The sequence below is a fragment of the Malania oleifera genome, chromosome 4 (assembly GCF_029873635.1).
Source record: "Malania oleifera isolate guangnan ecotype guangnan chromosome 4, ASM2987363v1, whole genome shotgun sequence".
In the NCBI taxonomy this organism is placed as follows: Eukaryota; Viridiplantae; Streptophyta; class Magnoliopsida; order Santalales; family Ximeniaceae; genus Malania; species Malania oleifera.
Window position 1 is genome coordinate 14,605,368 of NC_080420.1, and position 22,214 is coordinate 14,627,581.

General features: G+C 36.9%; 1 protein-coding gene across 4 annotated transcripts; it reads right to left on the reverse strand.

Annotated features, from left to right (window-relative positions):
• Positions 1-202: 202 nt before the first annotated feature.
• LOC131152752 (nifU-like protein 4, mitochondrial) lies at positions 203-21,920 on the reverse strand. Of its 4 annotated transcripts, none has more exons than XM_058104608.1 (7): positions 21,812-21,920; positions 21,209-21,562; positions 20,461-20,622; positions 16,886-17,061; positions 2,025-2,128; positions 1,813-1,924; positions 203-471 (listed from the first exon to the last, which is right to left on the reverse strand). In XM_058104608.1, the coding sequence occupies exons 2-7, from the start codon at positions 21,429-21,431 to the stop codon at positions 400-402; spliced, it is 849 nt and encodes a 282-aa protein (XP_057960591.1). In that variant the 5' UTR covers positions 21,432-21,562; positions 21,812-21,920; the 3' UTR covers positions 203-399. The 4 variants fall into 4 exon arrangements, with proteins under 4 accessions (XP_057960591.1, XP_057960590.1, XP_057960589.1 ...); XM_058104607.1 differs by lacking the exon at positions 21,812-21,920 and adding an exon at positions 21,688-21,704; XM_058104606.1 differs by having other exon boundaries at positions 203-1,924; positions 21,812-21,912.
• Positions 21,921-22,214: the final 294 nt, after the last annotated feature.

Here is a 22,214-nt window from a genome sequence, read left to right on the forward strand (position 1 = left end):
TGCAGTTACAATTTTTTTAAGAGATATAAAGATCTAAAAAGATCAAATGTCAAGAGAAGTTTGTGGAATGCTTGAGAGATCTTAGGAAGGTGACGGAGGTCTATAGAATATCTAAAATCTCAAAACAGGTGCGTGTCTTTTTTTAAATCCTCAACAGAGCTCAGTTTCTTTTGCCCTGAAAACAATGTACCAGCCATAAATGTAGTGAGTAAAACTATCTATACCGATGAATTCTTCCTCTTGCATGTAAAATTGCAATTAGCTTACAAAGATGATTAATCATAAAACTTTACAAATACAAAATTTATACAATTCTATTTGCTTCTGTACAAGACGCACCAAAGGCCTGGTGGATCCTTTTATTTTTATCATTATGCCTTGCAAGAAAAACGAACAAAACTAATCAATCATCTGCCCAGTTAAAGCAGCCTCTTCATCTTCAGCATCTAGTTCTTGCTCTACACCTTTGACCTGCAAATGTAACCAAAGCAAATAGTGAAAAAATACAGGAACATGAGTTGTCACATCATAGATGGCGACTGTTGATAATTGATCTAATGCATAGTCTTTACGCTAGGAAGTGGAACACAGGCTTGGATATTTGCCATCTTGGCAACTTGGCACAAAGAAGCATAACAGATTGGAAAAGTTAAGGAGGCAAGTTTCGGACTCTAAACATAAAGGCCGCTTGGTGTCCCAACAGGACCCAAACCTGTCTGGTATTAAGCATGAGAATCCAAAATTTGATGGGAAACTAACATTTGGGGCTATTTTAGGTGGATAACCAAAGTTTAGAGTTTCTCCACCTGTTTGTGGCCCAAAAGAAACATATGATGCAGATAAAAGATTAATGGGACAGGGAAAGGACAAATTTGAGCCTTTATTAACAAAATGCCAACCAACAAATGGCTTAACATCTATTTGACAGATTACATGATCAACAAGGATGCAACGTAGTAACAAAGATGCAAAATGGAGGAAACAATGACGAGATGCCCAAGCATTCCAAGTTCCAACACTAGTGAATCAAGAATGATGCATCTTCCTGTAGTATGATCATCAATACAGCTGAATTCCCATAAAAACATAAAAGCATAAGAAAGGGAGCTGAAAACAGAAGTAACTTAAACAAATGCCACTAACAAAATCTTGGGCATATGCAGCCCAACAGTTACAACAGGAGTCAAAATTGACCATATTGTTGTATAGGAGGTACATTCTGACAAAAGTTGAGCTAACCAAATATTAACTCAATAATAGTTTTGCTCAAGTTCTATCCAATAGCTTCTTTATTGATCCACGAATAGATGACAATGGATCAAAAAACTAGAACCCTAAACCTAGCCAATACTAAGTAGATCCTCTAATGAAGGCTAACAAAATGACTCCTGCCCACACTGCAGCAATTTTTCAGGTAATATATTCCAAATGTTGAGTTGGTTTTTGCTTGCTTATGGGCTTTGGGAGTAGCCAATGCATTCACAGTTCCCTATCAGCATGTACTTGACGAGAGAAGTGTCAAAAAATAAATGCATAAATAAATAAAGTAAAACAATGAATAAACCCCATTTCTGGGAGATATACCAATAAACCATGCTCACATGACCAATATCACCATGTGCTTGATAAGAGGGGTGTCATAAAAAAATAAAACAATGAACAAAGCCCATATTTAGGAGATGTACCAATAAACCATGCTCACATGACCAATATACATGAGTTTTTTCAGGCCTCAATTTTTCTCTTCAATGTACCAGGTCCCAGACAGCAATGATAAATAAGCTCTAATAAATCCAGATAAATTGCTGTTACCTCAGGTACATAATGCATCAACATATTCTCAATGCCAGACTTCAAAGTGACAGATGAACTAGGGCAGCCACTACAGGCCCCTTGCATTCTTAGTTTGACTATTCCACTATCCCTGAAAAAATCAAACACACAAGACCCAATCAGGGGTAAAAATAGATTATTTACCCTCTCTACATTTAACAAATACTTCTCAAGATATGAACAAGACGCACGGATCAAATCCCCGGTACTCAATGTCCCCACCATCATCTTGCACTGCTGGTCGGATACGAGTTTCCAACAGTTCTTTTATCATAGCAACAGTTTCTGAATCATCCTGCATGGGCAAGCATGAAAAACAGTAGAATCGACAGGATATAGGACCATGAAATAACACGCAAAAAACAGGGGAAAAAGAAAACAACTTCCATAAAATCCTTGGTGTTTGCTGTTCCAATTGCTTAATTTCAGTTTTTACTTCTAGCTCTCTTTACTTATCCAATTTCTTCCTTTTAGATGATAGCATAAGACATCAATGCAATTTCTATTGAGAGTCATAGCAAATCCTAACAATATGAATAGCATAAATCTCATCATTTTCATCTTAATATTAGTCACATTATTTACTATTGCATATTAGCAATGAAGTACCAGTATTCGCTCCAAAAATGCACCTTGCTACAAAATATCCAGATTCATATATTACAATAAAATGTACAACAACAACAACAAAACCAAGCCTTAGTCCCACTAAGCGGGGTCGGCTATATGAATCCTTTTCTGTCAATTTATGCGATCATGGACCATTTCTTTTGATAGATTCAAAGATATTAAATCCTTACTCACTATCTCCTCCCAAGTTATTTTAGGTCTACCCCTACCCCTTCTACTGCCCCCCACAGTAACTAAGTCACTCTTCCTCACAGGTGCACTATAAGGCCTACGTTGCAAGTATCCATACCATCTGAGTCGTCCTTCCCTTATCTTATCTTCTATAGGAGCTACACCTAACTTACCACGAATATGTTCATTCCTTAATTTATCTTTCAATGTTATACCACTCATCCATCTAAGCATCCTCATCTCGGCAACTTTTACTTTTTTGGATATTATATTTCTTTGTCACCCAACATTCTGATCCATATAGCATAGCTGGTCTTATAGCTGTCCTATAAAACTTCCCTTTCAATTTTAAGGGTATTCTACGATCACATAGAACACTTGAAGAACTTCTCCATTTTACCCAACCTGCTTTAACTCTATGCATTACATCATCTTCAATTTCTCCTTCAGCTTGCATAATAGATCCAAGGTATCGAAATCTACAAGTGCTATATATTTCTTTATCATCAAGTTTAACTTTGTCTCCAATATTCCTCCTATCATTACTAAAATTACATTTCATATATTCTGTTTTATTTTTACTTATCTTAAAGCCTCTACATTCCAAAGCTTCTCTCCATAATTCTAAGTCAGCCTCTACTCCATCCTTAGTTTCGTCAATTAATACAATATCATCTGCAAACAACATACACCATGGAACCTCCTTTTGAATACTCTTAGTCAATTGGTCCATCACTAAAGCAAAAAGATAAGGACTCAAAGCAGATCCTTGATGTACACCTATGGTAATTGGAAATTCTCTAATTTCTCCATCTATAGTCTTTACACTAGTCATTACTCCATCGTACATATCCTTAATGACATCGGTATACCTACAACATACACCCTTTTTTTCTAAAACCCACCATAGAACTTCCCTAGGTATCCTATCATATGCTTTCTCAAGGTCAATAAATATCATATGCAAGTCCCTCTTCTTTTCCCTAAACCTTTCCATTAATCTTCTTAAAAGATAAATAGCTTCTGTGGTAGATCTCCCAGGCATAAAACCAAATTGATTTTCTGAGATCTTCGTTTCTAACCTTAATCTTTGTTCAACTACTATTTCCCATAGTTTCATCGTATGACTCATAAGTTTAATTCCACGATAGTTATTACAATTTTGAATATCTCCTTTATTTTTGTATATAGGTATTAAAGTGCTTTTCCTCTATTCATCTGGCATTTTCTTAGTTTTTACAATTGTATTAAATAAATTAGTTAACCATATAATTCCGTTATCACCCAAGCATTTCCAAACTTCAATTGGGATGTTATCTGGTCCCATAGCTTTCCCATTTTTCATCTTTTTTAGTGCAAACTTAACTTCGTTAATTCTAATTTTTCGAATAAATCTTATATTTTTAGTCTTTTCCTTATTTGACAATTCTAAATTTAAGTCTTCTATTTGGTTTTCGTTAAACAACATACTAAAGTAACTTCGCCATCTTTCTTTAATATCTTCGTCCTTAACCAAGACAATATCATCCTCACTTTTTATACATTTTACCTTTCCTAAGTCCTTGTTCTTCCTTTCTCTAACTTTAGCAAGTTTAAATATATCTCTTTCCCCTTCTTTTGTACCTAATCTATCATACAAACTATTAAATGATCTATATTTAGCTTCACTAACGGCCCTTTTTGCATCTTTTCTTACCTCCTTATATTTTTCAAAGTTATCGCTGTTTCTACATTTTTGCCACGTTTTATACCAAATTCTTTTTCTCTTTATGATTTTTTGTACATCTTTATCCCACCACCAACTTTCTTTGCTATATGAGAATCTTCCGCTTAATTCGCCTAAAATCTCTTTTGCTATCTTTTTAATAGAGCTAGCTAATCTATTCCAAAGAGTATTTGAATCTATCCCATCCTCTAAGGTCCAATCCCCATCTTTGATCATTTTATCTTTAAATTTTATTATATTTTCTCCTTTTAGGTTCCACCATCTAGTTCTCCTACACTGGTTTATTTTATCCTTTTTCTTCCATTTTTTAATGCATATATCTAACACTAAGACTCTATGTTGTATGGTTAGACTTTCACCTCGAATAACTTTACAATCCTTGCATGATACACGATCTACCCTCCTAGTTAAAAAAAATGTATTTGACTTCTATTTTGTCCACTTTTAAAGGTTATTAAGTGTTCTCTCTTCTTAAAGTAAGTATTCATTATACTAAAATCATATGACATAGCAAAGTCTAAGATCATCTCCCCAGACTCATTTTTGTCTCCATATCCATATCCTCTATGTATCCTTTCATAATTTTTATTATCTCTTCCAACGTGTCCATTCAGATCTCCTCCTATAAATATTTTCTCAGTCCCTGGTATGCCTTGTATAATACTATCCATATCTTCCCAAAATTATCTCTTAAGATTTTCTGCTAAGCCAACTTGAGGAGCATAAGCACTAATGATATTTATTATCTCTTGTCCTAATACCATTTTGATTTTTATAATTCTATCCCTTACTCTAGTTACATCCACAACGCTATCTTTTAAGTTTTTGTCTATAATAATGTCTACTCCATTCTTATATTTTTCTTTTCCAATGTACCAAAGTTTAAAACCTGATTTATCGATTTCTCTAACTTTCTCCCCCACCCACTTAGTTTCTTGAAGGCAAATTATATTAATTCTTCTTCTAATCATTGTATCCACAATTTCCATGCTTTTACCCGTAAGTGTCCCTATATTCCAAGTTGCTAATCTAATCCTAGTTTCCTGAACTAACGTCTTTACCTGCCCAAGTCCAGAATGATGCAGGAACCCTCGCATATTTGACACCGTACCCGGGCGCCGACATGGCGCGTCGCTTCGGGGCGACGACCTAGCCCACCCTCACCCACTTTTCGCTACACCCGAGTGGTTCAAGTGCAACGCGTCGCTCGTAGGGGACACCCCAGCAAATATTCGGTAAGGATTCATATCATAGTGATCTGACAAATTTTACACTGGCTGTCAGCTACCTAACGTAACCCTTCTCCTTAACCCGGGCTTGGGACCGGCTGTGTGTGAAAAAATTAGGACATTTAAGTGCATCATAGGCGGAGTATATTACAATAAAATGTACAATGCATTAATTGCTTAAAACATAACTATTAACACAAGTTATGTATGCCTAGAAGAAAACAAGAATGTTAAAACATTATAGCTGTATAATGTGATTGGCAGCAGCAGAAGGAAAAATATCTACACCAAAATGGAAGTTAATAAGACAATAGGAATAGTCGTAACATAAGTTTGGCTAGCATAAGGAATGTGAAGTAGGTGTATTCAAAGTTGCTTGGACATCAAGAAAGAAAATAAAGACTCAAATCAAGATCTAGTTTTCAATGAAAAGACGCAAGATTCATTCGTTAAATTTAAAAAATGACAAAAAAGTATGATTCAGTTGATGAAGTCTTACCATAGACTAAGGAAACCCATGAAGAATGGTTAAAGAGAAGCCAGGAAAAAATAGGGCCAGGTACATGGGCGAGAACTTGATAGCAGTAAATGTAAATATTGCAACTTGAAAGTAGCACCAACCAACGTGGCATTGAATGCATGGATTATATTAGGGATGTGGCTCATATTCAGAGCAGATCACATGTACCGAAGAAAGCTACGTGAAGTGAGGGACAACTACATGAGAAGAGATTTCAAGCAATACACAAAAGGACTCTCGGCACAAAACCGTCAACGGTTTCCGTCAGCACAGATTACGTGATTTGAATTCGGGGGCTTGTAGATTGGGCTTATCTGGAGGCTTTTCCTCCGAAGGGTTGCTACAGATGTAGTTTAGATATACTAGAACACTTATGTATGTATTAGATTGTTATATAAACATCATTATGTAACCCTAGATAAGATTAAGCTTCAAAGTTGTAAGCTTTGACATTGTTCATAGTGAAAACTAAGGTTGCTTCTCCCGTGGACGTATGCTATTGCCGAACCACATAAATCTTGTGTGTTCTAGTTGTGTTTTGATTCTTCTTAGTCTTGTTTGATTGCTTCTTAAATATATTTCATCATCAAGTGTTTGCAATGGTGGTTGTTGGTTCGTTCATGATTGATTGTGTGCTTCCGCTGCATATGTTCAAGTTGAATGGGAACTAGAATTTAAGTTGATTGGGAACTAGAATTCAAGTTGAACAGGAACTAGAATCAACAAGTGGTATCAGAGCATTTGTGTGTCACAGCAATTGGAATCTAAATTGAATACTTGTTGCTTGTTTCGTGGGAATCGGATCAACGAGTGGTATCAAAGCTATTGGTTCTACAATGGCTGGGGTCTCTTCGATTAAATTCGATGTGAACAACTTCGACGGAATTGGTAATTTCGGGCTTTGGTAACGAAAGGTTAAAGATCTACTAGTGCAATAAGGGGTGGTGAAGGCTTTGAACAAAAAGAAGCCGGACAACATGAACGAAGCAAGTTGGAAGGAGCTTGAAGCAAAGGCGGTTTCCACGATCCGACATTGTTTAGCCGATGACATTATGTACAACATCATGGATGAGGAATCGCCGGCTAAGATATGGTTGAAGCTTAAAGCCGGTACATGTCCAAGTCGCTTACGAACAAATTGTATCTTAAGCAAAACCTTTATGGGCTTAAGATGGTGGAGGGTTCGAACCTTCCTCAGTACATCAACACTTTTAATCAAATCATTAGCGATCTAAAGCACGTCGATGTGAAGTTCGAGGAAGAGGATAAGGCATTGATGCTACTAAATTCCCTACTAACGTCTCCTACATACGAAAACCTGGTTATGACACTAACTTGGAGAAAAGAAACCTTGGAGTTGGAGGACATCACGAGTGCGTTGCTAGGGTTCCACTAAAGGAAGAAGGCTAGTGACGAGGGTTCACATGTTGAAGGGCTCATGGCAAAGGAGAATCGGGATCGTGGGAGGAGCAGTTCCCGGAGTGGATCGAGCGGCCAAAGGGCTCGGTCTAAGTCCAGGAAGAAGAAGGACGTGCGGTGTTTTAAGTGCGGCAAAAGAGGGCACATAAAACTCGAGTGTCTGACGACGAATGCAGTTGAAAAAAGAGACTTTGAGAGCAGTGACGGTGATATGCTCTCAATTTCATAGAGGTCGGATGAGTTCGCAAATTCTTGGATTTCAGACTCTGCATGTTTGTATCATATGATGCCAGATAAGGACTGGTTCACTACGTACAGATTGATCAGTTCTGGTTCCATTCTGATGGAGAACGATGTTGCATGCAAAGTGGTCAGGATGGGAAATATCACAATCAAGATGTACGATGGTGTAGTGCGGACGTTGTGTGATTTGAGGCACATACCAAAGTTAAGGAAGAATCTGGTTTCATTAGACACATTGGATTGTAACGGATTCAGTTACAAGTATGAAGGTGGGGTAAGGAAGGTGAGCAAGGGAGTTTTGATAGTGATGAAGGGGAAGAGAGTGTCAGGTAATATTTACACACTGCTGGGTACGACGGTTGTAGGTGGAGCTACAGCCGTAGAGTCTGAGTCTGACAGTACATTTTTGTGGCATTTGCATCTATGGCATATGGGAAAGCGTGGGATGCAAGAACTTCACACAGAACCAGGTTCAGTTCATGACAGTCACGCATAAGACAGAAGGAGTACTAGACTACATTCATTCTGAGGTTTGGGGACCGGTGAGAATGACATCATGAGGGGGACATGTGTACTTCATGAATTTTATCGACGACTACTCACGAAAGGTCTAGGGGTATCTCATGCGGCACAAGTTAGAGATGTTTGTCAGGTGTAACTTGTGATTGAGGTGGAGTACCAGACCAGGAGAGAGTTTCTCAGGTCAGATATTGTTTCTAAGTACGCTAGTGTTCAGGAAGTTTTGTGAGCAGGGCATGGTGTATGCAAGGCTTGCAAAGGACTTCTTGGTGAAGTAAGTGAGTATGGTGTGTTTCTCTGTTAATCGATCGCCAAAGGAATCACTAGATAGGAGAGTTGCAGGAGAGGCTTGGGCTGGTTATGCGGTAAACGTTGGAGGTTTAGCCATGCACGTTTCTAGTGAGGTGGGATCTAGGCTTGGTGTGATGTCTAGACGGTGCATCTTTCTGGTATGTAAGAAAGATGAGTTCAAGCTAGGTGATCCAATGGCAAACAAGGTGACGACTGGTGGAGACATGATTTTAGGTGTTAAAGCCCTGGGGCGGCGTACTCAGGTAGATGAAACAGAGAAACAAAGAAACAGATGCCAAAAAATCGCAGTAGCAATGAGCGTGCGATTCAAGTGTAGTTAGAGACTCAGGGAAGACATGCAGGGAGTCCTACCTGAGAGATCAACCAGCGGTACAGGTGGAGTCAAAAGCTCAGGGTGGAGATGACACAGGGAGTTCTAACTCGGATGACCAGCAACCACATCAGAGCATAGTTGTAGAATGACCCAGACGCTTCGTCAGGCCACCCCCAAGATACGGTTTTGATGATCTGGTGTCTTATGCGCTTATCACCAATATCGGGGATCCTACTACCTATCAGGAGGTGATGCATAGTCAGGAGAAAGGTAGCTAGATAGGCACTATGGTGGAGGATATAGAGTTGTTGCATAAGAACCAAACGTGGGACTTGGTGGAGCTTCCATCTTGGAAGTGGGCAATTGGATGCAAGTGGGTATACATGAAAAAGGAAGTAGTTTCAAAAAAGAAAAGAAAGAAATATAAGGTTCACTTGGTAGCGAAGGGGTACAAGCAAAGGAAGGGGTACTTGCAGAGGAAGAGAGTAGATTATGATGAAATCTTCTCTCCTGTGGTTAGGCACACTTTCATCAGGGTAGTGTTGGGGTTGGTGGTACGAGCAGATAGACGTAAAGACAGCATTTCTCCATGGTGACCTGGAGGAGCTAATTTACATAACACAACCAAAAGGGTTCAACTAACTTGGACAAGAGCATTTAGTCTGCAAACTGAACAAGTTAATGTAAGAGCTAAAACAATCTCTGAGGTAGTGGTATGAGAGTTTTGACACCTATATGACCCAGATCGGCTATAGGAGATGTGAGTACAATTGTTGCATCTATGTGAGGAAACTTGAAGACAGGTCTCTTATTTTTCTGCTGCTATACGTAAACGATATGTTGATTGCTGCTAAAAACATGACCAAGCAAATCTGTTGAAAATTCTGTTGAGAATGGAAGTTTACATGAAGGTTTTGAGTGCTACCAAGAGTGTTCTTGGGTTGGAAATTCGCAAGAGTAAAGTTATAGGGAGATTGGGATTATCTCAGGATAACTTTGTAGCTGCGGGGAGATTAGTGTTATCTCAGGATGGCTGTGTGAACAAAATTACATGGAAATTGTGGTTATCTCAGGGTGGTTTTGGGGATTAGGTGTTGGTGAGGTTTAGCATGGTTAATGTTATACCTGTCATTGGTACACTGTTGGCGAATCTCCGCTCAGTACTCGAAGACAAACGGCGATGTTCGAGTTGTGTCAAATGTTTCCTATGCCAGTACAGTTGAGTACATTGGAGGGCAACGGAGGGTTCCGTCAGTTGTGAGGTTTTCAGATGGAGACTACATAGGGGACTTGGATGACAGGAGGCTTGCAACGAGGTACATTGTGGGAAGGCCTAATTGTTGGAAGTCTGGGGTACAGTCTCAAGGTGCACTAGTTACAACTGGATCGGAGTTCTTGGCAAAGGCTAAGGTTGCCAAGGTCGCATTGTGGTTTAGAGGATCATTCAAGGAGTTAGGTGTTCAGCTAGGTGCAGTTTCTGTTACCACAATCAAGTTCAAGCGTTATCTTGGACTTGGTTTATGTCTCCAAGTGTTAGAGGAGAGGCAGGTCTTGATCTACAAGGTCGGGTGGAGCAATGGTTATGCTTTCAGATTTTCAAGATGGTAAATATTCGCCAAGGTGGAGATTGTTAGGGATGTGACTCATATTAGGAGCGGATCACATGTACTGGAGAAAGCTATGTGAAGCTAGGGACAACTACATGAGAAGAGGTTTCAGGCAATACGCAGAAGGACTCTCACTCAGCACAAAACTGTCAACGATTTCCGTCGGCGCAGATTACGTGATTTGAATTCGGGGGCTTGTAGATTGGGCTTTTCTGGAGGCTTTTCCTCCTGAGGTTTGCTACAGATGTAGTTTAGATATACTAAAACACTTCTGTATGCATTAGATTGTTATATAAACATCATTATATAATCCTAGATATGATTAAGCTTTAAAGTTGTAAGCTTTGACATTGTTCATAGTGAAAACTGAGGTTGCTACTCCCATGGACATAGGTTATTGCCGAACGACGTAAATCTTGTGTGTTTTAGTTGTGTTTTGATTCTTCTTATTCTTGTTTGATTGCTTCTTAGGTATATTTCATCATCGAGTGTTTGCATTGGTGGTTGTTGGTTCGTTCGTGATTGATTGTGTGCTTCTGCTGCATGTGTTCAAGTTGAACGGGAACTAGAATTTAAGTTGATTGGAAACTAGAATTCAAGTTGAACATGAACTAGAATTCAAGTTGAACAGGAACTAGAATCAACAAGTGGTATCAGAGCATTTGTGTGTCACAGCAATTGAAATCTAAATCGGAAACTTGTTGCTCGTTTCATGGGGAATCAGATCAACAGATTACATAAATAAAAACCTCTAAAGGTTAGCAAAGACAAAAGAGTACAACAAATACAAGGCAACTAAAGGCTAAAAGTGTAAAGAAATGCAAATAATTCGGTTCATTTAAAGATATTGTGGTGTGTATCCAACAAATATATACTGATATGACAAAAACAAGTACTAAGCAATTAATTGCTTAATTTATTAATAAGAAATGCAAATCATAGGGTTCATATAAAGATAGTGGTAGATGTCTAAGAAATATACTGATATGACTAAGTTATAAGCAAATCTCATATCACTCATAATCATCGTCATTAGAGTTTGTTTTAAGTAGTGGTAGCGGGCAGCAAAGGTAACAGGGGAAGTGGGAGTAGCAAATGTTATATAATGGGAAAAGGGAGTAATGGTTGTGAATTATTTTCTACTTTCAAGCATACACAAACTTAGCTATACTAGCATATTTGCATGCTTCAAGCCTTTTAATCCTTCCTAAAATGATTTTTAATGTATTTTGGATTCTTAATTCAGCTCAATTCACTACTTAGTACGGGTAACAAATTTTACATTGGTTTCAAAATGTTATTGATAGAAAAATTACACACACACACACACACACACACACACACACACACACATATATATATATATATATATATATATATTCACTTCTCATTAATCAAGAGTGTGATAAATAAATTAATGAAACAAAATAAAATAGCTTATAATATAATGTGTACTTTTTTTTTTATATTCATTAGATGACGATAAAATGTACAAGCAAGAGAGGGTACGTCTCCTTAATAAAGTTTGATAATCCTCAGGAAAACCAAAAAAAAAAATTGCAAAAATAAACAATGACAAAAGAAACCTAAGACGCCCTAAGAAGAGTCATTAAAACATACAATATATTAAATCATCAATTTATTAAACAAGTTTGGTCATTCTATTAGTTATAAGTCATTAAAATCTAATAAAAATTTAGACCAACAAGTTATTCTTGTAATGTAAGATTTAAGATTACAATAGAGGTCCAGAGGATCATAAACCATCCTTCAAGAATATTTTGGGCCTTCATGTTTTTGAGAAGGTTTCTAGGCTAAGATTAATATGTTTAAGAGCGGTATTGTAGCTATCAATATGGCTGTTGAGATTGTTGGGAGCTATCTGTGGAGGTGGGGTGTAGTGTTTTGGGTTGGCCATTGTCCTATCTTGGAGTTCCTTTGATGGTGACCCTAGGTCTGCTAGTTTTTGGGATCCTATTGTGGAAAGCGTTTCTAAAAGATTGGATGGGTGGAAAGGTGCTCTTTTTTCTCTTGGTGGTAGAATTACTCTTCAGGCCTGCCTTTCTAGTGTCCCTTTATATTTCCTTTTGATTTTTAAGATTCTGATGAGGGCTGCTAATAAGATTGAGAAGATGAGGGATTTTTTTGTGGTTGGGGGTAGGGGGTAGTAGGGATCATCTGGTTAATTAGGGAGTGGTGGGTAAGTCTATAGGAGGATGGTTTGGGTATAGGAAATTTGGTGTCTAAAAACAGAGCCCTTTTGGCTAAATGACTTTGGCAATTTCTGCTAGAGAATTCCTCTCTGTGCTATTCGGTTGTTAAAAGTATGGATTAGATGAGAATGGGTGGGATACTAATTTGAGATTTAGATGTTCTTCAGAGAGTCCATGGAAAGCTATCTCTCAGAGGTATTCCCTCTTCATTCCCCATAAATTCTTGGTAGATAAGAGGTAGTAATATCTGGTTTTGGAAAGATCCTTGGTTGGGGAATGTAGTTTTGTCCACCTCTTTTCCACTTAGAATGTTTCAAGGCTTAAAGGACTGATCCAAGAAGAGCAAACAAAAAATAAGATACTAAAAATATAGTAATAGTAGAGTAACAAGAAATTTGGTCCACTCTAGGAAGTACTCCTTAAATAAGAGTAGGAAATGTGTCTTCCCAATCAGTGATAAACAGAAACCTATCAATTATAGTAGTCACTGATCTAGTAACCTCACCAAACCAAGTAAATCAGGCATTTAAGAGTGGGAATATCTCTCATATGACACTCCCTAATAAAATAATCAAAACCCGTCATACTAGAGGTAATTCTAGAGCTTCCCAATTTCTCATTAGTAGATCTTATGACATTAAAATTAACCCCCCAAAACAATGGGGAGAGCACAACCTGTAGACCGCAACTAATTCCTTCCACAAAAATCTCCTCAAACTGGGGATATTCAGTCCATAAACCAAGGTAAACCACAAAACACCCTGCTTTGCAATTCAATTTCAAGAAAGCATTCTGCTGAAGTTACCCTCTTATAATGAAGCAAGGGTCACGTTTTTTGAAAAATAAGTAGAAGACATGAATGCATTACAAAATAAGTATAGGGAGAAATAGGAAAAGAATAGCTATACATTGATGTCAGATGGGCGGTCCAGTGGAATGGGGTAGTCAATAATTTATTGCTTAATAGCCAAATGCCACTTCAAAAAGGAAAATAAAAACATAAATAAATAAATAAATAAATAAATAACTGTAGGCACTTCTTTATTTCAAAGAATACTCAATAGTTGTTTGGGTTGCTTGATTCCATGGCTAATGAGCATAGTTGTTAGTTAAGATTTGCGATTCAATTCATATGATTCGATTTAATTCCACACAAAATTGACACGAATCTAACTATCAAATCTAAAAACAACTAAATTGTTGCTAAATCCATTGATTCACCTCGTGATCTATCAAAACGATTTGAATCTATTGATTCACATGATTCTAGACCTATCTTGTCCTGATTCACACAATTCTAGACGTATCATAATCTGATTCACACGATTCTAGACCTAGACAGACCAGACTAGTTTAAAACCTCTTTTTTTATTTATGTTTTTTTTATTTACACAACTATCTTCCATTCATTGTCGACATCAGTTTTGTGCTAAAAAAAGAGGAGAAAATAAAACTTTAGGTCTTATGTTGCCTCCACAAAAACATTCTTTACTCTTGGAGTATAGTGTTCTATCATTGAGAAGAAGGGGCAGAACACCAATCGACTAGGTGACACTCATGATTTGTTGTGTTGTTGTTCAATTATTATCTTTTAAATGTTAATTTTTATATTTTTCATTCAAGAAAGAATGTGCATGAAATATTATTTTTTGTAATTGCTGATAAACGCCAAACGTTCAGTTTTTTTATCATTTTTTCCTGATTCCTTTCTTTAAACAGCATAAGATTCAATTTTTTAATTAATATTTCTCGACTCATTCCCGTACTTTTCATTTATTTAGGGAAAACATATACATGAAATAGCATTTTTTTTTATTGCCAAAATTTCAATGTATGATGCTATTTGATTGTTGCTCATATATATGTATGCCATTTATAATTGATTTTGGAAACTTGTACCCAATCTTGTGGTTTGATTCCATTCTCATTCTTGATTCCCAACATTGAGATGTCAATTCATGATTTGAATCTCAATTTGACAACTATGCTAATGAGCTAAAAAGAAGTAAAATATACTTCAAATTGTCATAGATAGTGCTTACTGCTTCAAGCCTATGTCATTGTTTGTGAGAGGCTGATATGCAAAAGACAAAGTCTCTATCTTGGTCCCATGTGCAGTCTATTGTATTGACTGATGTTACAACACAGAGCTGCTAGGGCATAAAATGAAATCAAGATATGGAACAATTCTTGAGTTGATAATTATGCCTGTTAACACCCAGCCCTCTCTTTCTTCTAACAACATTCCTATGCTTTCAACTATTGTCCATAGAAACTACAAGGTAGTAGGGTTAATTGCTCCTTTTACGTATATTATTAAGCTATAAAATAGTTTTCCTCCATCACTCCCTTCCACTCCTCCACCACTTTACTGGCCACATTTAACTCCATCACAACTTCACCCTCACACTCACATTCTTCACCCTTAGCACCACCACTTTTCATGAAGCCATCCAACTGTTTGGTGCAAATATTGCATGCACAAATTATGATAGTTTGTGTCATTTTTTTGTCAATCACATTAGCCTTCTTTCCAAGGACAAGCTCTTTAAGGACTTTAAAGATGCTCACAACAATGTCCAATTCCCCTGCTATAACTGTGGCCAACCACAAGGAGAAAGCAAAGTGTCAGGAGCACATGTGCAATGCTAGTTGCAGGAAGAAAGGAAGAAAAGCACCTAAAACTAGGGAAAGGCACTTGTAGCCTGTAGGTTTGTTTTGTTTATTAGCGTAGTCTACCCAGGAAGGCCCATTATCAATTTTTTCTCACACCTGCAGGGGAAAGAAGGGGGGAGGGGGGCATCCTCCTTTTTGTCTTTTATCCACTATCATTGTTATGCACTTAGTGTCATTTCTTCATATTGACACCCTTTTTGTATGTGCTGTCATGTTGTGTAGAATTTTTAAAATGGGCTAAAATTGTTTCAAACATTAGTAGGGAAAAAACTATCATACCACTTGCCAGGCTTCTTTTTTCCTGTCCATAAAAATCATTTGAGAATCCACACTTAAGAAAGACAAAGATCAGATAGCAAATAAATCACTTCAACCTAAGGCTGAAGGAGATCCCATACATTCCAATGGAACATCCTACAATGAAGCATGTTGAGATATGGGTGACCCGTCCTGTGATGAATTTCTAGTCCTTCTGTCTATAATGAGAGCAGTATTACCATCATCCTCACACTTCAAGCAGCAGTGTTGAAGCATACATGGTGATGGAGTACATTCAAATAGGCATATTACTAAGGTTAGGTATAGGTCAAAATGGATTGTGTCAAATGGTGTACTTACATATAAGGTTTTTAAACTATGTACTACAGCTTGATATACATTGTTGGCCCACAACCTAACAACTTAAGCTTTTAGGTAAAGTGGAAATCTAACATGGTACCAAAGCCAATTACCAAGAGGTCCTGGGTTCTGGTCTTGTTGTTCATTCCCTACAATGGGTGTTATTTATCCTTTGTTTATCTGTCCACGTGCTGTTTGGATGGACATGCAGGAGAGTGTCACAACTTGATATACATTGTTGGCACACAACCTAACAGCTTAACCTTTTAGGTAAAGTGGTAGTCTAACACTATGCTTGCAGCAAAATTTACAAATGAGTCAGGCTTCCTATCACAATAATCCAAAAGTGTATCTCATTTTGAAAAGATACAAGCAAATGGTAAAGCAACATAGAATAGCCTACTCTTTTTTTGAAGCAATACAAAATTTGAACTTTATATCATTTTACAAAGGACAAAAGACACTTATCTCCCTTGAGGTTTAACAAAAAGACAAGGACCTCCACTGAGGTTTTAAAATCCTATTGACCTTCCCTGAGATTTCCAAAATATCACAAACCTCTCCTGAGCTTTGCCAAAAGGCACAAACCTCCCCTCAAAAGACTTGTCTTATTGCAAAATACAATGAGAGAATTTGTATCTTTTTGACAAACTTCCAGAAAGGTCATTGGAATTCTTTAAATCTCAGGGGAGGTCCTTGGAATTTTGAAACCTTAGAGGAGGTTAATGTCTTTTTGCCAAACCCCAGGGAGGTCAGCTTCTTTTTGTCAAACCTCAAGGGAGGTCAGTTTCTTTTACGCTTTTATACGCAAGCTTCAACAAATTGCATATGCACAATCTAAAGTTTGAATAAACACCTCATGAATAGCTGTGTCCATGGAAGCTGCAGCATTTGAATCTAGAAACAGTGGCTTCCCTGAAGAATAGAAGTCCATGATTGCCGCAAAAACTTCAGGCTTTAGCAAATCCCAAGAAGCATCTTCTGACTTTGTTATAGTTATAAAATCTGACCCAAAGAAAACACGGCTAATTCCTGTGTCAACAAGAGGAGGGAAGGTTCTGAGTTTAGGAGAAAAAAAAAATGCAAAAATAATATTGAAAAGTTCTAAATCCAGACTGATAATTAGCAGCCCAAATAATAATTTTCAAAAAAGCATGAAAAATTCTAACCTAGATTGATAATTAGCATCAGGCATAATAGTTAGTAAAACGGATACAAAAAGAGATCCTCTTAACCAAAATGAAAAAAATATATATAAAAAGCCAGCCTATCCCACTGGATATAAAAAAACATCACTCCTGTAAGGCCACCAGCACACATCAGAGTGAGGGCTAAATAATGATATTTTCCCACAATAAAGAGGAATTCAGCTTTTCCCCTGTAAAGATACAAGCATTTTCTTCCAGCTATAAACCCCACAGAACTGTGAAAACTGCACATCCCCACAAAGCACCTGCATCCTTCCTTCTACCAAAAACAGAAAAGAAATTGACCAAAAAATTCTCCATCAAGTCTAGACAAACCCAACATTCTCCCAAAAGACCAAACAGCTTTTTCCAAATATTCCAAGAAAAAGGCACAGCGCAAAAACAGATGAAAATCTGTTTCTAATCTATAAAATGTAATTAATTTTTTTAAAGTCTCCTACTCTGCAACAGGTTGTAGATGTTAACTTATAAAGAACCAACCAAATAAAAGCCTTGATTTTTTAAGGAACTTTGGCCTTCCAAATAGTTTTATGGAGCAGATTGGACATATTAGCTCTAGTCCAAAGATCAAATAAAAATTTGCAAGAATAAACCCCCAAAGAATATAAAGACCAAGAAAAATTATCCCTCCAAAAGGAAGGAGGAAAATTCTCAAAACAATAGTAACATAGAAGAAAGCTCATCCACCTCCCTATCGTTTATAGTTCTACAAAAGTGGAAGACCAAACAAGATATATTAACATCAAAAATCAAAAATCAAAAAAGAAGAAATAACATCATTAAGCCTCAAAGTCAAGCAATAAAGACGGGGAAAAGATATGGACAAAGCTGTATTACCCACCCAGATATCCTCCCAAAACTAAATTTGAGAACCATTAGCCAGATCAGATTTAGCATGAGGAATGAAAAGGAGGTAAACATGAGAAATGCACCTCCATGGGCTTTTTGAAGAAGTTTAGTTCCCAAATTAGCGTCTGCACCCATCCACATGCAACACAAATTTACTTTAGTAAATATATGCCAAAGACAGGATCCCTATAAAGGAAACCACCATAACAATGTAGCTATAAGAACAGTGCTCAGACACCAACTTTACCAAGACCCAAACCCCCATCCGACTTAGACCTAAAGGTCCTATACACAATCTCCCACTAACCAAATGATCCATCTTCTCACCAACCCCAGGCCAAAGGAAAACTCTCATGATTTTCTGAAGCTTGGTAGCTATCCCCACCAGAATCCTAAAAATAGACAAATAATAATGAGGAATACTAGCAAGAGAAGCCTGCATTAATTACAATAATGTGACCCCGGGGGAAAAAACTCACTTTTCCACCCATCTTAGACAGCCTTTCCACTACCTACTGAAAAACCCACCCATTGACCTAGGATTACCACTAAAGGAAGGGTGTACAAAAAGAAAGAAAAACAAAAAAACAATAAAAAAAACAAAACAAAACAAAACCTGGACCAAAACCAAACTATTATATATTTTGCTTTGGTTCTTGGTTTTGGACTTTGATTTTTTTTTAAATTGGTTATTGATGCACATCAAGGCCCTACTTTAAGCCTTTATTTTTTCACTTTAATGGTTGATGAACTCATTAGGAGTATCCAAAATGAGCTCCCATAGTATATGTTGTTTGCAGATGATATTGTTTTGATTGTTGAAAGTAGAAGTGAAGACCACGTAGTATATCCCCAAATCTTCAAAGGATTGCAACCCATCCCTTATGGCAACCAAAGGAGAACACAGGGCTGATTGAATAGGGATACTCATTTTTGAAAAGTTATTGTTGAGTTGTTTCACTAGTTCCTTGCCTTTAACAAGTTAATAACTTGGATTTGTGCTAATTTGTAAAATACATATGCTTGTGCAAGGAGGATAAGTCACAAAATCTGTGAATTCTTGTTGCTAATACTACAAAGTGATTCTTTTATAGTTGAAATAAAATGAATTGTAGTTTAGTTTGTTTTATCAATTCTTTCTTGATTTGCTTCATTATTGTAAATATATTTATTAATAATTTTTTTTGTTGATTCAAAAAGAAGTTGTGCATTGATACTGGGAATATTAATGATGCATAAAAGGATGTCTATGTGTATCTTTTCAATCAAAAATTTTATAAAATAATGTGATTTACGAATTAAGCGAGCATTTCTTCTTTCTAATATCTGCCAAATCTTTTTTGGCCCTAAGCAGTTCTTCTAAATCTCCTAAACAGATTCTGACAAGTAATTTTTTTAAAATGCGAGAAACAAACATTCCTCTGTGGTGGAACAAAATATCTCTCATTTCCCCCTCGAATAGATTCTTCTTTTTGGTTTCTTAAGGAATATTGTTTTGTTCCTCTAAACAGTGCACTAATCCTTTGAATCCAGTACCAACAAGTATTAGGTTAATCACCTTCCCATCAACTTTGAAAGTATAAGGAACACCCATAAAGTTACTTGCCAAAATCAATGGTGATTTCCAACTCATTTCACATCCCACAATCATTTGCCCATATTGAGGAGAAAATAATCTTGAAGCAGTACATTTACTATAGGATACAGATTGTAATGATTGATGTCAATAAAATTTGATTAGGCTCATTAGGTACAGTTTTGGAAAATTGTATATATCCATGGGATAGATGCTGATAGCTACCTCATGTTTCAACACTCTCTAGGTGTATTTTTAAGATAAATAAACAAATTCTTTTAAGAAGAAAGAAATAGATCCCAAAGAGGACAACTTGTCCTTGAAAACAGGATAAAATACAGAAAACAAAACATATTAGTGAAGCAGCATCCTCCAATTCCTCTACACCTCTATAGAGAGTCAACCCACCAAAAGAAAAACACCATAGTGAGTCCTGGGATTTTCTCTTTGATTTTAATCATTGCAGATTATTTGAAATCTGAATATGTCCATCTAGACTGCCATATTATGTTTGAAAAGAAGGTTTATAATATGCTGAGCATGCAGGGTGCGAAGCATAATCAGGAAAGTAAGAAGAATCAACGTCATCGTGTAGATAGAAAACAAGAGAATTTTTCCTGTTCTCTATGGAGTTCTAATTTGGAAAACTGCTTCAAATATTTTCCCAGCCAGATAACAATAGTAATTACATATCAATAATACATACCACAGTAGCACATAAAAGCTACCCAAGAGCTTATAAATATTAGAAGTTCAAACAATCATAGCAGAACATTAACACATACAAGTTAGGCTTACCATCAATTCCGTAAAGAGCTTTTGCTAGAGGAGAATTCATTGCTGAACGAGCATTTGGAAAGTCTGCACTCCCAACTTCCATAACTGGCTTCCCAGGATAGAACATGAGAGATGAAGGATTAGGCGTGGATTGAGTCTGGATGAACATGGTCCTCCTCTGCCCTGGGCAAAGTAGCATCATAATACGAGTATAAGACTACTCAGATGACTATGTTTCCTAATGGGCAACCAACAAATTCAGTTCAACTGTACAGTTTGCTTCTCAACTAATCATTCCCCATTTTCCCTCCAAGTGTGACAAACTGAAGTTAATGGGAAAAAAAAAACAGCCGCATTGACAAAAATGGAATAATTATAACAACTTCCTCGCATAACAAATTTCTCGTTTTCTGCTTAATTAATCCACCAGCATACAAGAAATGATAAACGCAGCACTCTTCCTAGAAACACTAATAACACAAACTGTAGTTCCCCATTTGGCATTTCTTCAATAAACCTTCAACCGATTTACCATTGTCAACAATTTTTTTTCCAAACCAAAAACTTCGAATGCCTATGCAAAAATTCCCAAATTGATCAGATCCCACATCTACTCCTTTCCCAAGAAAATTATAAAAAAGAAAAGAAAAAAAATATTTCGATATTTAAGACGTGAACTTAATTCAATGCCATTCAAGTAGAGGGTTCAATTGTCAAGTGATGATGATAACAAGCAGAAACAATAACCAAGAGGAAGAAAGGAAAGAACCTCTGAAATAGGCCCATATTACGGAATCTGCTGAGGTAACGGGCGAAGATTTCAATGCGTTGAAAGCAGAGAACGTATTTTGGCTTCGTGACAGCGGAAACGGTGCTGAAGAATGAAATATGAAGCGGCGAGAAACCCTTAAAATGGCGTGTTTGTTATCGTTAAAAGGTTCCATAGCTCTACGGGTAAGAGCTCGGCCAATCAACCTTCCCAACCCCCTCATCCCTGATTTCTCTGCAACTCGCCTTCGTACTTTGATTCGAAGCTCCCTGTCCCTCTGCCTCTCTTCCGAACGGGGAGATTTGAGGGTAAAATCGACCGAAGGATGTCAGAATTAAAGAGAGCTCGCTTGGTCTGTCAAAAATAATAATAAATAAGATTAAAATGCATATGTATACATACATAATGATGCAGAAATCAATAATAATATAAATAAAGATGAGCAGAAAAATAAATGAAGAGTGAGAACAAATTATTACGTGATTCGGATATATCTACTCTATAAACGGATGGAATTAGAACTTCACTATTTAGAAGAAATTACAATACAAATCCAACCTCGTACAAAATATTTCTATTTTATCTTCTCTCCTTTGTGCTTACCTTCTTCTCTTCTGTTCTTATGCGGACAATTTCTCTATGCATGTATTCTCATCTTCTCTACGCACAACCTCTATTTCTCTGCGCGTTCGTCTTTTTTCTGCAAGTCTCTCACAATCTCTACTCCTCCTTATATATATATATATTTTTTTTTTTTCTTATATTATTCAAAGTGGCAGGTAGGCTTTGTCGGAGTATGTTGATAGCCACCTACCATCAATTATTTATAATACTCTCTCTTGACTGTCACTCAAATATTAACTCCTTCTGTTAAGATTTTCAAGATGCCTCATTCCGATAAGATGAACAAATTTCTTAAATGTTGTAGTAAGCAAAACTTTGGTGAATAAATCTGCTAAATTGTCATTTGATCGAATGTATTGAACATCAATATCACCATTCTTTT

Bases quoted from the DNA above. Each gene is read 5' to 3' on its own strand.
- LOC131152752 (XM_058104606.1), bottom strand. From the start codon at position 21,431: ATGAGGGGGTTGGGAAGGTTGATTGGCCGAGCTCTTACCCGTAGAGCT. The intron at 17,062-20,460 runs GTAAGCCTAACT...TTGTTGACACAG, and splicing joins AGCTCTTTACGGAATTGATG to GAATTAGCCGTGTTTTCTTT. The intron at 2,129-16,885 runs GTGTTTATTCAA...TTGCCCATGCAG, and splicing joins TGGACACAGCTATTCATGAG to GATGATTCAGAAACTGTTGC.